The following is a 17,415-nucleotide window of genomic DNA, read 5'->3' on the forward strand; positions in this document are numbered from 1 at the left end:
TTGAACCCAGCCTGGACCAGACCAGCTAAACAACGACAACTGCAACAAAAAATAGCAGGGCATTGTGGCGAGCACCAGTAGTCCCAGATACTTGGAAGGCTAAGGCAAGAGAATCACTTAAGCCCAAGAGTTTGAGGTTGCTGTGATCTGTGACACCACTGCCCCCATCAAGCATGACATAGTGAAAATCTGTCTCAAAAAAAAAAAAAAGAGAGAGAGAATACCACCTAAAATTAAGATCATCACACCCTTAGCAAAAAATAAGTCTCCAAATTTTACAACAGTTATAGGGTGATTTTAGAGGCTTCAGTGAGCCCATGTCTCTGGCATCCTGAGGGTTAATTCACCAAATTTCTCCTTAATGAACCCTCTACCTTCTACCCATTTACCAAGATCATGATGATACAATGATGTTAAAATTTTTAAGATTTTGTCACTCAAATCTCAAATACTATAAGTTAGGATTCACCACAAAGAAATGCTTTTCTAATTTCCCTCACATGCTTAGCCTAAAGCTAAAACCTCTCAACAAGGGCAAATTACAGGCCCATCCAGTCTTGCCAATACTTGTTTCACTCATAAACATTATTCAGAGCTTAACAAAAGTTGGAATGACCCACCCCAAAGACCTCAGAGTCAAACATTACAACATCAGGAGGTAATGTCCAACTCCTAAAGGCATTCTAAACAGAAATGACTCACTGCACATACATTTTGTTAAAAGATTAGAATGAGCTTTTAACCTGTATGAGTTGGAACCTAAGATCTGGAGTCAGAAATCTATATTTGCTACCCAAGAGGAAACTTTATCACCTACCAGCTATAATTTCTGGGCAAATTTTGACTTCATTATGACTCAATTTTCTCTGTTTTATAGATTCAAAACCACCAACCAAACTATTTTGAGCATTAATTTAATTTCAATTCATACCAACTGTGTGCTGTGTCAGAAAGCATACTAGGGAGTTCAAGACCAGCCTGAGCAAGAGCAAGACCCAATCTCTACTAAAAATAGAAAAACTGGCTGGGTGTCACCTCAGTATGGTGGCTCACATCTATAATCCCAGCACTCCGGGAGGCCAAGGCAGGTGGATTGCTTGAGTTCAGGAGTTCAAGACCAGCCTAAGCAAGAGTGAGGTGGGTGCCTATAGGCCCAGCTACTTGGGAGACTGAGGCAAAAGAATCGCTTGAGCCCAAGAGTTTGAGGTTGCTGTGAACTATGACACTATGGCACTCTACCAAGGGTGACAAAGTGAGGCTCTTGTCTCCAAAAAAAAAAAGAAAAGAAGGGCGGCGCCTGTGGCTCAGTGAGTAGGGCGCTGGCCCCATATGCCGAGGGTGGCGGGTTCAAACCCAGCCCTGGCCAAACTGCAACAAAAAAATAGCCAGGCGTTGTGGCGGGCGCCTGTAGTCCCAGCTGCTTGGGAGGCTGAGGCAAGAGAATTGCGTAAGCCCAAGAGTTAGAGGTTGCTGTGAGCCGTGTGACGCCAGGGCACTCTACCCAGGGCAGTACAGTGAGACTCTGTCTCTACAAAAAAAAAAAAGAAAAGAAAAAGAAAAATAGACTAGCCAGGCATAGTGGTGCATGCCCTACAGATAGTCACAACTAATTACTTGGAAGGCTAAGGCAAAAAGGATTGCCAAAGCCCAAGAGTTTGAGGTTGCTGTGAGTTATGATACCACAGTACTCTATCCAGTGACAGAGTGAGACTCTGTCTCAAAAAAAAAAAAAAAAAGTGTACCAGGTACTAAAGATATTACAATGAGTAAGACATTGTGGAGTGTATTTTGTTATTAAATTTGTAAAAAACGAAGAATGTAATCATTACATAAAATTATAGGTGTTACAAGTGTTACTAAAGATGCTCTACAGGGTGGCACCTGTGGCTCAAAGGAGTAGGGCGCCGGCCCCATATGCCAGAGGTGGCGGTTCAAACCCAGCCCTGGCCAAAAATCGCAAAAAAAAAGATGCTCTACAAATATACAGCAAAATATCTAACCTAATCTGGGGGCAGTTGGAGGAAGATGCAGTGTGTGTGGAGACTTTAAGAGAAGTGGGGAAAGAATGAGGAGAGCAAAGTATATGATGAGGCCTAGAACAGAAATAAGGCCAGCATGGGCGGTGCCTGTGGCTCAGGGAGTGGGGCGCTGGCCCCATGTGCCGAGGGTGGTGGGTTCTGGCCCAGCTCCGGCCAAACTGCAACAACAACAACAACAACAAAAAAAATAGCCGGGCGTTGTAGCGGGTGCCTGTAGTCCCAGCTGCTCGGGAGGCTGAGGCAAGAGAACGCGTAAGCCCAAGAGTTAGAGGTTGCTGTGAGCCGTGTGAGGCCACAGCACTCTACCCAAGGGCGGTACAGTGAGACTCTGTCTCTACAAAAAAAAAAAAAAAAAGAAAGAAAGAAATAAGGCCAGCATTTAATGTTAAAAAATGAGGAGATGGGTGGCGCCTGTGGCTCCAGGAGTAGGGCGCTGGTCCCGTATGCCGGAGGTGGTGGGTTCAAACCCAGCCCTGGCCAAAAACCACAAAAAAAAAAAATGAGACAATGGCAGACGGAAATGTAAAGGTTATCATTCTTGCCATAGGAGTTTTTTAATTGCCAAGAAAACATCAAATTTTAGAAGCCTCTAACTACACTGTAGCAAGAGGAGTAAGGACACTGGGATCCAAGGCAGGAAAATAAGGAAAGCTGCTGCATTCCATGAACCACCCATGGTAGTCTGGACCAGGAGGGGGACGGGACTAGAGAGCAAAAACAAGTGGACAGTTTTGTGGGCTACCTAAATGCCAAGTAAAACAAGAATCTTTGGCCCTGGGTTGGATAAGGAAGAGAGTGGAGGCTAAGGCCATGATAAGTAGACCCTTATCTTTTTTCTTTTTTATTTTTTTGAGATACAGCCTCAAGCTGTTGCCCTGGATAGAGTGCTGTGGCATCACAGCTCACAGCAACCTCTAACTCCTTAGGCTCAAGCGATTCTCCTGCCTCCATCTCCCAAGTAGCTGGGACTACAGGTGCCCGCCACAACACGCAGCTATTTTTTGTTACAGCTATCGTTGTTTGGTGAGCCCATGCTGGATTTGAACCCACCAGCTCAGGTGTATGTGGCTGGCGCCTCAGCCACTTGAGCTACTTGAGCCACTTGAGCCACAGGCACCGAACCTAAGTAGACCCTTTTCAAAATGACAAATGTTGAGTTTAAAAAATGTTAATTTTTGCCATTTAATGTCAAAGATAAGTAACTAAAGTTTTGACAGTTACACGTACAATAAAATGTTATCAGCACTTCTTTTAAGATCCTGTCCTAAGTTTCTTCTATGGATGTGAGGAACAAAGCCCTTACTATAAATACAACCATTTGTGTCTAAAATGCTCCAAAACTTCCTTTCCTGAACTACATCTTCATCTGAGGCATTATCTTTTGAAAAGCTTAACTGTGAAGGAATTCAAGTTACTGGCATAATCTGGTACTGACTGAAATTTTACTACCCATCATTATAAGAACATGATTAAATTATAGGATTCTAGCTTTTAAAGTGTGTGTCCTTTGGACTGAATTTTTACTTAATTTCTTAAAATAGCTAAAAGAAAAAAGATTTTCCTCCCATGAGCATATTTATTCATTCTTTGTCAACACTGTACAAATCAACTCTAGAGACCAAAATTGACTTCTGCACTAGGCAAAGTAACAGCTTTCCATGGCCTTCCCTCTGGAGAATGGAAGCCATACCTGGCCACAAGCCCTTGACTGATGCTGCTGCAGAATTTCTGGAAGTTACTGTTTGCTTTGCAATTTTTTTCTTTTCTTTTTTTTTTTTTTGTGGTTTTTGGCCAGGGTTGGGTTTGAACCTGCCACCTCTGGCATATGGGGCCGGCACCCTGCCCTTGAGCCACAGGCGCCACCCCCTCCTTTGCAATTTCTAACTTTATAAACTAAACTGCTTAGTTCAACCTCTTTTGAATCTTTGAAAGACACCATAATTCTGGGCGGCGCCTGTGGCTCAGTTGGTAAGGTGCCGGCCCCATATACCGAGGGTGGTGGGTTCAAACCCGGCCCCAGCTGAACTGCAACCAAAAAATAGCTGGGTGTTGTGGTGGGCGCCTGTAGTCCCAGCTACTTGGGAGGCTGAGGCAAGAGAATCGCTTAAGCCCAGGAGTTGGAGGTTGCTGTGAGCTGTGTGATGCCATGGCACTCTACCGAGGGCCATAAAAAAAAAAAAAAAGACACCATAATTCCAGAAAAGGAACATGAGTCTGCTGGAAGAAAGTTCATAGCAGTTCTATATTGGATTTCCCCCTAGTTCATGACACTACATTTTTTTAACCTATCTGTCTTCCTCTGCCATATCCTGTAGAAAAGTAAACAAGATTAAAGCCAATAACTTACATTCCTACTATGTTCTTCATTTTTCTATTAAGAGAACTTTTTGGGGCGGCGCCTGTGGCTCAGTCGGTAGGGCGCCGGCCCCATATACCGAGGGTGGCGGGTTCAAGCCCGGCCCCGGCCAAACTGCAACCAAAAAAAAAAAAATAGCCGGGCGTTGTGGCGGGCGCCTGTAGTCCCAGCCACTCGGGAGGCTGAGGCAAGAGAATCGCTTAAGCCCGGGAGTTGGAGGTTGCTGTGAGCTGTGTGAGGCCACGGCACTCTACCAAGGGCCATAAAGTGAGACTCTGTCTCTACAAAAAAAAAAAAAAAAAGAGAACTTTTTGACCAGGCAAAGTGGCTCACACCTATAATCTCAGCACTCCGAGAGGCTGAGACGGGAAGATCGCTTGAGCTCAGGAGTTCAAAACCAGACTGAGCAAGAGCGAGACCACCATCTCTACTAAAAACAGACAAACTAGACAGTTGTCATGGCAGGTGCCTATAGTCCCAGCTACTTGAGAGGCTGAGGCAAGAGGATCACTCCAGCCCAAGAATTTGAGGTTGCAGTGAGCTATGATGCCATGATGCTCTGCAAAGGGCAACAGAGTGAGACTCTTGTCTTTCCCCCCACCCCCCAAAAGAATTTTTCTTTACTTTTTTTGGATAGATGTCAGTTACTTCCCAAAATCTGTAAACCAAAATTTAGAAGGACATAAAATCAATACATCTATTAATGCTGGCAATTTCCTAACACTAACAAAAATAAGGAATTTAACAAGCTCAAAATAAGAACTTTTGGGCCAAGTGCAATGGCTCATGCCTATAATCCTAGCTCTTTGGGAGGCTGAAGAGGGAGAGGATTGCTAGAGGTCAGGAATTTGAGACCTAGGCAATACTAAGAACCCCTAAATTAGCTGGGTGTGACCAGGGATGCCTGTAGTCACAGCTATTCAGGAGACTGAGGCAAGAGGATCCTGCGGGGCCAGGAGTTTGAGGTTGCAGTGCACTATGATGATGTCACTGAAGTCTATCCCAAGCAAGAGAGAAAGCCCTTGTTTTAAAATAAAAAACAAAAACAACGACAATGTAAGGTGATCTTAGGACAGAAAAAACAAACTCTTCCAATACCAATTACTACTAGAAGCCAAAATACAGAGCACGTATTACTGTCTAAAAGCATATATCTTAAGGACAAGTTAGTAAAATTATATGTATCAAGTATGTGGGTCATTATAGAAGTACTGAAATCCACAAAAATCAAGAAATGTAAAATCTGCACCGATGGAAACAAATGAAGCCCTCCTAGCAAACCCATAAGCCAAGCAAGTTGAAACTTGTACAGGTCTATCAGAAAGGTCGCTGTGGGGCGGCGCCTGTGGCTCAGTCGGTAAGGTGCTGGCCCCATATACCGAGGGTGGTGGGTTCAAACCCGGTCCCGGCTGAACTGCAACCAAAAAATAGCCGGGCGTTGTGGCAGGCGCCTGTAGTCCCAGCTACTCCAGAGGCTGAGGCAGGAGAATGCCTAAGCCCAGGAGTTGGAGGTTGCTGTGAGCTGTTCTTGAGACATAACCTGTCTCAAAACTTTCATAGTCACCTTATATTCATTGTTGTTGTTGCTGTAGTTGTCATTGTTGTTTAGCTGGCCTGGGCTGGGTGCATGTTAACCACTGTGCTACAGGCACCAAGCCCTTATATTCATACTTAATGAATGAGTAAAGACCTTGAATAAAGGTCCTCAATTTATACTGAGAAATAAAGTATGGGGATTCTGTAACAGAGCCCTTCAACAAATGCAGCATAACTATTCAGACAATCTGTTCGGAAAAATGTATGATGCGACTAGTGCTACAAAAACACTAAATAACTAAAATCTAATGTTCTACTACTAAGAGGTGATATTCTACTACTTAGAGGTGACATCACAACCAAAGTACAGAAAGCTAGCCATCATCACCATTAAAGGCTTCAAAAAATTAAGAATGGGCATAAAGTTTCCCAAACACTCAGGCTAAAGATGTTACCACTAGTACAGCTGAAGTCTGAAGCAGGCTTTATTCTAGACTGTCCTTCTAGAATTAAGTCTAGCCCTGGTGTAATTTGATATGAATCAGCTGACCGTACAGAGTTCAAAAACAAGCTGTGACACCACAGCACTCTACCGAGGGGGACAAAGTGAGACTCTGTCTCAATAAGGAAAATGAAAAAACATTCCCTCTAGACTCAGCGCCAGTGGCTCAGCGCCGGTAGTTCGGTAAGAAAGACACCAATCACATACACCAAGGCTGGCGGGTTCCAGTCCGGCCCGGACCTGCTAAAGAACAATGAAAACTGCAACCAAAAAATAGCCAGGCTTTGTGGCAGGCACCTGCAGTCCCAGCTGCTTGGGAGGCTGAGGCAGGAGAATCGCTTGGGCCCAAGAGTTTGAGGTTGCTATAACGCCATGGCACTCTACCTAGGGCAACATAGTGAGACTCTGTCTAAAAAAGAAAAAAAAAAAAAAGATATTCCCTCTGATAGAGGGACGTCATGTGATGAAGTAAATGGAGCAAAATGTTGATCACAGAATCTAAGCAACAGGTATAATGTGGGTGTTGACTATTACAATTTTTTTAAAAGTTCTATATATGTTTGAAATTTTTCATGTTAAGATATTGTTAGGAAAATATTCCTCCTGATCATACGTGGTTAACTGCCTTGGTAGCAGGATTCCTAATAAAAACATCTCAAGACTACAATTATAAGATAGAACTATCTGCAGAAGTAAAAAAGTAGAAAGCACTAAGACATTAGAAGACGAATGCAAAAGATAGATAAAGTATGGATTTAACGTTTCTAAAAATGGCTTCCTGATAAACCTCCACTTAACCCAACTTCAAACTTTTACTGGGATCATTTGGAATTTTTTTTTTAAATCATAAAGTATAATATTAACAAACAAGATCAGAGCCATATGCTAAAACCTAAATTTGGAAGCTAGTGCAAAATTCAAATACCTTTATAACAGGGCAAAAATATGTCTTGTTTTTCCCTTTTGTGGGAGTGCAGTTGTTCTACTGGTTTCATAAATGGAAAGGAAGAGTGAGGGGGAGGTTGGTGTGCTAAAGGCACAATGTAAGGGTATATGGCACACTTCCTGGTGGAGGGCTCAACTACAACTTGGACTCCACCTAAAAAAATGCAAACAATGTACTCTATTATTTGTACCCTTATATTAATATAAAATTTAAAAAGTCTTGCTTTTATCTCTTTGTAATAAATAACTCCATGTCTCCAGAGGAAATCACAGAAAGACCATTAGAGCTTAAATAAAGTCATAGATCATACCATCACTATTAAATGGAAGTAAGAGTAAATGGTATATATTCCTCTAGTTAATGTCACAGAAGGCATTTATTATGCTTAATAAAACTGTAATAGGGTGGGCCTTGAGTGTGTGTCACACTTTATGGGGGCAAGACATGATTGCAAGAGGGACTTTACCTAACAATTGCAATCAGTGTAACTGGCTTATTGTACCCTCAATGAATCCCCAACAATAAAAAAAAAAAAAACCTGGTATATATCTAAGACAGAAACCGGACTGTAAAGACCACTAGCCCACTCTGGATACCAGTTTGTACAGAGTGCACTGAGGCGCTTGATGTCATTCACTTCAGACAGCCTTCTAGTCAACCAAAGCCAAAATAACACTATTAAAAACAGTTGTTTAGGTCCAGCACAGGAGCCACCTGTAATCCTAGCACTCTGGGAGGCCAAGGGAGGAGGATCAGTTGAGGTTAGGAGTTTTGAGACCAACCTGAGCATAAGTAAGACGCCCACCATTCTCCATCTCTACTAAAAAGACAGAAAAATTAGCCAGGCATGTGGCTGTAGTCCCAGCTACTCATAGAGGCTGAAGCAGGAGGATCACTCGAGCCCAGAAGTTTCAGGACTGCTATGAGCTAGACAGACTGAAGCCATAGCACTCTACCTGAGCAGCAGAGTGAGACTCTCTCCAAACATAAAAACCCAGTTGCTTATAAATACTTGAATGCAGGATGCTATATTATCTAGTAAAACTGAGAGAAAATCTTAAGACAAAGGTCCCCCGCAAATAAGGTAACAGGCCCTGTATTAAAGGACTATCTTAGATTAAAAAAGTATCAAATCCAACCAGGCGCTATGTCTCATGCCTGTAATCCTAGCACTCTGGGAGGCCGAGGCATTGGACTGCCTGAGCACACAGGTTTGAGACCAGCCTGAGCCAGATGAGACCTTGTCTCTAATAAATAGCCTGGCGTTGTGTGCAGGGTCCTATAGTCCTAGTTACTCAGGAGGCTGAGGCAAGAGAATCGCTTAAGTTTCAAGAGTTTGAGGTTGCTGTGAGATGTGATGCCACAGCACTACTGAGTCTATGAAGGCTACATAGTGAGATTCTGTCTCAAAAAAAAAAAAAAAAAAAAGGATCAAATCGTATCTCATACTATATACCTGAATACCAATCATATTGCTTAATAGGAAATAATAAGCTGGGCACAGTGGCTCATGCCTATAATCCTAGAATTCTGGGAGGCCAAGGTGGGTGGACTGCCTGAGCTCAGGAGTTTGAGACCAGCCTGAGCAACAGCGAGACCCTATCTCTAAAAAACAGCCAGGTGCTGTGCTGGGTGCCTATAACTTATCCCACTACTTGGGAGGCTGAGGCAAGAGGATTGCTTGTGCCCAGAAGTTTGAGGTTGCTGTGAGGTGTGACTCGACACTCCACTGGGGGCAAGGAAGTGAAACTGTCACAAAAAAGTGAGTAAATAAATAGAAAATGACCCATTAGAAGAATACAGGCTAACCCACCCTTGTTATAATGTAGTTCTGACATAGCTTTTAACTGTAACTCCAAATCAAAGAGTTGTTTGTTTGTTTGTTTGTTTTTTTTTTGAGACAGAGCCTCAATCTGTCGCTCTGGGTAGAGTGCTGTTACATCACAGCTCACAGCAACCTCCAACTCCTGGGCTCAAGCAATTCTCCTGCCTCCGCCTCCCAAGTAGCTGGGACTACAGGCGCCTGCCACAAGGCTCAGCTATTTTTTTGGTTGCAGCCATCATTGTTGTTTGGGCGGGCCCGGGCCGGATTCAAACCTGCCAACTCAGGTGTAGTGCGTGGTGCCTTAGCTGCTTGAGCCACAGGAGCTGAGCCAGTTTTTTTTTTTGTGAGATAGTCTCACTTGTCACCCTCTAGAAGAGTACTCTGGCATCACAGCTCACAGCAACCTTAAACAATTGGGCTTAAGCGACTTTCTTGCCTCAGCCTCACAAGTAGCTGGGACTATAGGCACCTGCTGCAACACCGGGCCATTTTTAGAGACCAGGGTCTCGCTCTTGCTCCGGCTGGTGTTCAGCCTGTGAGTTCAGACAATCCACACGCCTCAGCCTCCCAGAATGATAAGATTACCCTTTTTTTTTTTTTGAGACAGAATCTCACTTTGTCACTCTTGGTAGAGTGCCTTGGCATCATAGCTCACAGCAATCTTAAATTCTTGGACTCAAGCAATCCTCTTGCCTCGGCCTCCCAAGTAGTTGGGACTATAGGTGCCCACAACAACGCCTGGGCTGTTTTTTAAGAGATGGGGTCTCGCTCTGGCTCAGATGGGTCTCAAACTCATGAGCTCAAGTAATCCGCCAGCCTCAGCCTCCCAGAGTGCTAGGTTTACAGGTGTGAGCCACCAGGCCCAGCCTCCAACAAGCTTTCTAAATTATCTTTGACTACTTTCATATAGGTGTATTATCAGGTCCCAGAAGGAAACAATTCATCCCATAGGGTTCAAATAAAGAGATTTTATTTTAATGAAGGAGGTATTTACCAAGTTGTAGACAAAATAAGAAGGGACGCACCCAAAGCCCAGCAATAGTGAGAAGACAATACTACCCCAGGGGATGAAGAAACAAAGAGGAGCAGTGTTTCCTCAGAAGCCCAGGACGGAGGAGGGCAAACTGGAGGGAGTTATAGCCAGAAATGACACCATTATAGCCAGGGCACAGGGTCAAAGCAAAAGATACAAGAAATATATTTTAAGAATGTTTTTTGGGCGGCGCCTGTGGCTCAGTCGGTAAGGCGCCGGCCCCATATACCAAGGGTGGTGGGTTCAAACCCAGCCCCAGCCAAACTGCAACCAAAAAAAAAAAAAAAAAAATAGCCGGGCGTTGTGGCGGGCGCCTGTAGTCCCAGCTACTCGGGAGGCTGAGGCAAGAGAATCGCCTAGGCCCAGGAGTTGGAGGTTGCTGTGAGCTGTGTGAGGCCACGGCACTCTACTGAGAGCCATAAAGTGAGACTCTGTCTCTACAAAAAAAAAAAAAAAAAAGAATGTTTTTTTAAGCTGGGCGCATGGCTCACGCCTGTAACCTCAGCACTTGGGAGGCCGAGGTGGGTGGACTGCCTGAGTTCGCAGGTTCGAGACCAGCCTGGGCAAGAATGAGATCCCGTCTCAAAAAAATAGCCAGGCCTTGTGGCAGGCACCTGCAGTCCCAACTACTTGGGAGGCTGTGGCAAGAGAATTGCTTGAGGGCGGCGCCTGTGGCTCAGTCAGTAGGGCGCTGGCCCCATATACTGAAGGTGGTGGGTTCAAACCCGGTCCCGGCTGAATTGCAACCAAAAAATAGCTGGGCGCCTGTAGTCCCGGCTGCTTGGGAGGCTGAGGCAAGAGAATCGCTTAAGCCCAGGAGTTGGAGGTTGCTGTGAGCTGTGTGATGCCATGGCACTCTGCCGAGGGCCATAAAAGTGAGACTCTGGGGCGGCGCCTGTGGCTCAGTCGGTGAGGCGCCGGCCCCATGTACCGAGGGTGGCGGGTTCAAACCCGGCCCTGGGCAAACTGCAACCAAAAAATAGCCGGGCGTTGTGGCGGGCAGCTACTCGGGAGGCTGAGGCAAGCGAATCGCTTAAGCCCAGGGAAAAAAAAAAAAAAAAAAAAGTGAGACTCTGTCTCTACATAAAAAAAAAAAGAGAGAATTGCTTGAGCCCAGGAGTTTGAGGTTGCTGTGAGCTGTAACGCCACTGCACTCTACTGAGGGTGACAAAGTGAGACTCTGTCTCAAAAAAAAAAACACATTTTTTTAAGAAAACATGAAATTTATAGTTCACTGTCACTGCTTAAATTGCCCTTCGTTGCTTGAAATTCCACAAAATTAAATAGTTTCTTTTTTTTTTTTTTTTGTAGAGACAGAGTCTCACTTTATGGCCCTCGGTAGAGTGCCGTGGCCTCATACAGCTCACAGCAACCTCCAACTCCTGGGCTTAAGCGATTCTCTTGCCTCAGCCTCCCGAGTAGCTGGGACTACAGGCGCCCGCCACAACGCCCGGCTATTTTTTGGTTGCAGTTTGGCCGGGGCTGGGTTTGAACCCACCACCCTTGGTATATGGGGCCGGCACCTTACCGACTGAGCCACAGGCGCCGCCCTAAATAGTTTCTTAATGCTACAAAATTTGGGGCCATACTTAACAGCTTTACCAATTTTGGGGGGAAAAAATTCCAACTTCATCATCAGGAATATAGTTTATTTACTTAAATGCAAAAAAAAAAAAACAAAAAACAAAACATGGGCGGCGCCTATGGCTCAGTGAGTAGGGCGCCGGCCCCATATGCCCAGGGTGGCGGGTTCAGACCCAGCCCCGGCCAAACCGCAACAGAAAAATAGCCAGGCGTTGTGGCGCGCGCCTGTAGTCCCAGCTGCTCGGGAGGCTGAGGCAAGAGAATAGCGTAAGCCCAAGAGTTAGAGGTTGCTGTGAGCCGTGTGACGCCACGGCACTCTACCCGAGGGCGGTACAGTGAGACTCTGTCTCTACAAAAAATAAAAAATAAAAACAAATTTAAAAGATTAAAAAAAAAAACAACACATTTTTGCTATAGAAAATTATGTACCTATATGCTTTTCACTTTAGTAATGTTTACTGTAAACCCTTCCTTACTTAAAGTAATAGGGGCTAGTCCTGGAGCTCCGACTAGGTCAAGAGTCATGTCTCAGTGGCTTGCTGAAGCCCCAGTCTTTGAAGCTGTCCCTGAAGTGACAGCAGAGAGAAACGGGTAGACAGAAACCCAGGCGTGGAGATTGATCCTGCGGGAGAAAGGGGTTCATCATGGCAGATGACCTAAAGTGATTCCTGTATAAAAAGTTACCAAGTGTTGAAGGACTCCATGCTATCATTGTGTTTGATAGAGATGGAGTACCTGTTATTAAAGTAGCCCATGATAATGCTCCAGAACATGCTTTGAGACCTGGTTTCTTATCTACTTTTGCCCTTGCAACAGACCAAGGAAGCAAACTTGGACTTTCAAAAAATAAAAGTATGATCTGTTACTATAACACCTACCAGGTGGTTCAATTTAATCGGTTACCTCTGGTGGTAAGTTTCATAGCCAGCAGCAATGCCAATACAGGACTAATTGTCAGCCTAGAAAAGGAACTTGCTCCATTATTTGAAGAATTGAGACAAATTGTGGAAGTTTCTTTTTTTTTTTTTTTTTAATTTGGCCGGGGCTGGGTTTGAACCCGCCACCTCCGGCATATGGGACCGGCGCCCTACCCGCTGAGCCACAGGCGCCGCCCATTGTGGAAGTTTCTTAATCTGACAGTGGTTTCAATGTGTACCTTATGTTCATTATAGCAACATAGTATCAATCCAACAGTGTTTAGATCATAGTAATACTTCCATCCATGTGCTCCAGAAAGGGCCCTCTTTTCCACCTTATACTAAAGAAAGAGCTTAAAGATATAATTTATAGACAGATTGATTGTTATATTTTCTTGTATAGGGTCTTTTCTTATTTAGTGAGATCTGGTTCAGTCTTTCACAGCTCCCATGGAGTTACAGTCACCAGATATGGATGAGATTCTATTCAGTGGGTCAGAATCAAAATGGTGCATTGATCCACTTGAGCCATTAAGTGTTCCCTACTGTACAGTTTGCCCACCCCTGCAGAATGAAGCAGATTCTTTTTATTGTGAATAATGATAAGGACATATTTTTCTTCAGATTATGTTTTATTTCTTTGCATTGAGTGTGAGGAAAAATAAATGGCTTAATAAAGGTAATAAAATCAGTACAATCACTAACTTTCCTTCGTACATATTATTTTGCAGTATAGGTGAATATTACTAATTGGTTTGATTATTCTCAGAGTGCTGCTCTTTAATGAAAATGAAAATTATAGCTAATAGTTTCCCCCCAATTCTGCTTTCTATAACCAATCAGTGTTTTAATGTTCGTGTGTTCTTTATAAAATTTAAGTAATGATTTTTTACTGAATTCTGTTTCCAATATCAATATGTTTGTAAACATGATAGTATAGCCACTTTTTTCATACATGAGTATAAATAAAATAGTATTTTTAAAAATAACAAAATAAAAAGTAATATGGCCTAAAGTTTTTTGTAAAAGTACATTTCATTTCTAACATCACTTAGCCTTAGTCAACAACATCACCATCAAATACAGTATGAGAAAAGTGGACTGAAAACTCAAGGCCAGGAACTGTGTTTTTTACCCCTAATGTCCCTCACAAAGACTCACAGCAGTAGAAAGAGCAATAATAAATAACAATGGTACCTGCAACTTACTAAGAACTCACCAAGGGGCCAGGCACCTTATGAGGCACTTAATACTCAATATGTGATTTAGTCAGAACTCCCTCCCAGAGCCACCCTGTGGCTCAGTGAGTAAGGCGCCAGCCCCATATACCGAGGGTGGCGGGTTCAAACCCAGCCCCGGCTGAACTGCAACCAAAAAATAGCCGGGTGTTGTGGTGGGCGCCTGTAATCCCAGCTGCTTGGGAGGCTGAGGCAGGAGAATCGCGAAAGCCCAAGAGCTAGAGGTTGCTGTGAGTCCTGTGTACATCATGGCACTCTACTGAAGGCGGTAAGGTGAGACTCTGTCTCTACAAAAAAAAAAAAAGAACTCCCTCCCAATGCAGGACTCTCTAGTGGATCTGTGAAGGAGTGGGATTCAAAAGGAGGATCCAAATCCCACCACAGGCATTCAACAAGTATCTGACTAGTTTAAAAAGCCTACAGAGGGCAGCGCCTGTAGCTGGAAGGAGTAGGGCGCTGACCCCATATGCCAGAGGGCCCTCCGCTTTTTTAAAAAAATAAATTTATTTAAAAAAATAAATAAATAAAAAGCCTACAGAAACAGCAGAGGTCTGGGGTGCAGAAGCTAGAGCCAATAATCTCAGCAACTCCCAGAGGCTAAAGCAGGGGGACTGCCTGAGGTTAGGCAGGCATTTGAGGCCACCCTGGGCAACACAGCAAGACTTCAAAAAAAAAAAAAAAAAAAGAGTAAACTAATTCACTGATTTCACTATCAAACCAATTAACTGAGCATTTTTCTCCAAGTGACAAAGTAAGCTTTCTTTTAAAAGTAAATAGGATGCATATTCCTAACTGAAACTTTCCATTTTTAATTATTTTTATGGGATATGAAGTGTTAATAATCCTTCACACTTCTAAGACAAATCCAACAGGTAGCTTACAAAAATCAGTGGTTGATTGTGCTTGTGTCTGAATTAATTAGAAACAATTTCAAATATCTAACGTAGAATTATGTAAATAACCCCAGAATCCATAAATTCATTTCTAGAGGCATAAAAATCAGTCCTAATGACGAGTCTGAAGACTATCAACCTAACATTAAGAGTGATGCCAGAACTTTCCTTCTACTTTACTCAACTTGAAATTGGACTAGCTGCATTATGAGTTTGATGAAAAGTGGTAGTAATTCTTCTAGCTTCCTGGTTAACACTAACCTAAACAAGCAACGCTGAGAGGCGCAATTCTGCTAGGATTACACTGAGATTCTTGTTTCTATGGGAGAAAAAACTGCATAAGACAAGTCTTGTCTTCCTCTAGGGCCTGTAACCACCACGGACAGTAATGAAAAGAAACGCCTTGAGTCACAGGGAGCCAGTTTTGCAACATCCCATACCTAACGCATTACACGCAGGACAATTTTTGCTTCTTTTTAAAATAACCACATCTCATTCAAAGGAAAGAACAGACCTTATCACGCCCGGCTCTTCACGACTACCGTCTCAAAAAGTTTCTTCACGGAAAAGGCGAAGATAGTTATTTTAAGAATCCTAAAAGTGGCCAACTAGCAAGTCATGGAAATCCGGTCCTAAGTTTTAAGTGTCACTAAAGTGGCCAGTGCAAACATTCATCCAACAGGATCGAGTTGATCTCTGTTACCCACCATAGCTCTCATAAGGACTCATGCAAAAACAGAAAGGATTTCTTTTTGAAAAAGGCAAAAATCTCCAAGCCCACCTAATTAGAGCCAACGAGGGCAGGGCAGCTGGCGGCGTCTGGCCAGACGCAGAGCAGGCTCGGGAGGAAGGCCGAGGGTGGAGTTCACTTTTCCCCTCGGCCGGCGAGCGCGAGGCCCTCCCCCACCAGGAGCCGGAACCAGGCACGCGCCGCCCGGGCCGGCCAGGGTGGGGTAGGGGCGCCCGTCCGCTCCCCGCGCCCGCAGAGAGGCCCGGGCGCAGGGCCCCCGCGAACCCGCGGCGGGCGCCGGCCTGCCAAGGTCCAAGTCCCGACCCACCCCCGCGCGCCCCCAGCAGCCAGACTCCGACCCCGGCCCCGCCGCTCACTCACCCGTCTCCGACCACCACACACTTGATGGCCTGCATCTGGGCCGCTCGCTGGGCCGCGGCGGCGGCGGCCGGACACTGAGGCGGGAAGCGGAGGGCTCGGAGCGCAGCGAGCAGAGGCGCGGCTGCTGACGGCCGGGCGCTAGATGCCGGAGCCGCTGTCCACGCTGCCTCGCCCTCCGCGCACTGGAAGCCAAAGGCCAGCAGCAGCCACCACCCAAAGCTGAGGAAAACTGCAGAGAAACAGGAAATGGCCGCTCTACTCACATCCGGCCTCCCCTCCCCCGCGCCGGCGCCGCTGCTTCCAGGCTCGGGCGGGGCCGCTCCGCCCGCGCGGCTCCCGGGGTTCCTCTAGGCTTCGGGAAAGCTCGGGAGCGCTCGGCTCCGGCCGCGGGGCGCGGCCGCCGCCATCTTTGCGCGCTAACGCTGCCTGGGCGCGTTCTGGTCTGGGGGCGTCCCTCACCTGGGTCAGGATTCTGGGCTTGAAAAGAGATGGAGTTTCCGGGAGTCGCGCTCCCACTTACCAGCTTCTGCCAGAGGATGTCTTAAGGCTGCCTCGTTTTCATCATCTTTTTTATGGTAACTATATATGGTGAGATAAGGTCCTTCTAGAAATTGTGAAATCTAAAACTATAAGAAAAATGCTATACACCACACCCTTATTTAGCGATAACCAATGTTCCTGCAGCCAAAAATGTGTTAAACTTTCTTCTTCACATACGCATTTGCTATTACTTGTTTTTTGGAGGTTTTTTCCCTAGGACAGGGTCTCACACTAGTGCCCACGTACCAATCATACATAGCTCACTGCAATCTCAAACTCGTAGACTTAAGTGATCCTCCTGCCTCAGCATCCGGAGTTGCTGCAACTGAGGCCGTGCACCACCACGCCCAGCTGATTTTTCTGTGTTTATTAGAGAGGGGATCTCGCTCTGATTCAGGCGGGTCTTCAATTCCAAACTTCAAGGGATCATCCTATCTCTACCTCCCAGAGTGCTAGGCCACTCCTGCTAGTTAATGTTTTACTGAAATGCTTAGTCCCCACTCAAGCTAGACCTCCCATCTGATCCTGCAATCCCATTACTGGGCATCTACCCAGAAGGAAAAAAATCCTTTTATCATAAGGACACTTGTACTAGACTGTTTATTGCAGCTCAATTTACAATTGCCAAAATGTGGAAACAGCCTAAATGCCCACCAACCCAGGAATGGATTAACAAGCTGTGGTATATGTATACCATAGAATACTATTCAGCCTTTAAAAAAAATGGAGACTTTGCATCCTTCCTATTAACCTGGATGGACGTGGAAGACATTATTCTTAGTAAAGCATCACAAGAATGGAGAACCATGAATCCTATGTACTCAATTTTGATATGAGGACAATGACAAGGTTATGGGGGGGGGAAGCAGAAAGAGGGAAGGAGGGAGGGGGGGTG

At 45.0% G+C, this 17,415-nt stretch overlaps 1 protein-coding gene and 1 pseudogene across 2 annotated transcripts in view; one reads left to right on the forward strand and one right to left on the reverse strand.

The window, feature by feature from the left end:
- The window catches only part of RAC1 (Rac family small GTPase 1), a 34,643-nt gene extending 17,581 nt beyond the window's left edge, over positions 1 to 17,062 (reverse strand). The window contains exon 1 of one of the 2 annotated variants that reach the window (XM_053554500.1): positions 15,981 to 17,062. In XM_053554500.1, coding sequence (XP_053410475.1) covers positions 15,981 to 16,015 — 35 coding nt within the window. In that variant the 5' untranslated portion in view covers positions 16,016 to 17,062. The remainder of the gene's footprint in view (positions 1 to 15,980) is intronic. The other variant, XM_053554501.1, reaches the window with a different exon arrangement.
- Positions 12,039 to 15,449, forward strand: LOC128561060 (ragulator complex protein LAMTOR3-like; annotated as a pseudogene).
- Positions 17,063 to 17,415: the final 353 nt, after the last annotated feature.

Source organism: Nycticebus coucang, chromosome 12, assembly GCF_027406575.1.
Source record: "Nycticebus coucang isolate mNycCou1 chromosome 12, mNycCou1.pri, whole genome shotgun sequence".
Lineage (NCBI taxonomy): Eukaryota > Metazoa > Chordata > Mammalia > Primates > Lorisidae > Nycticebus > Nycticebus coucang.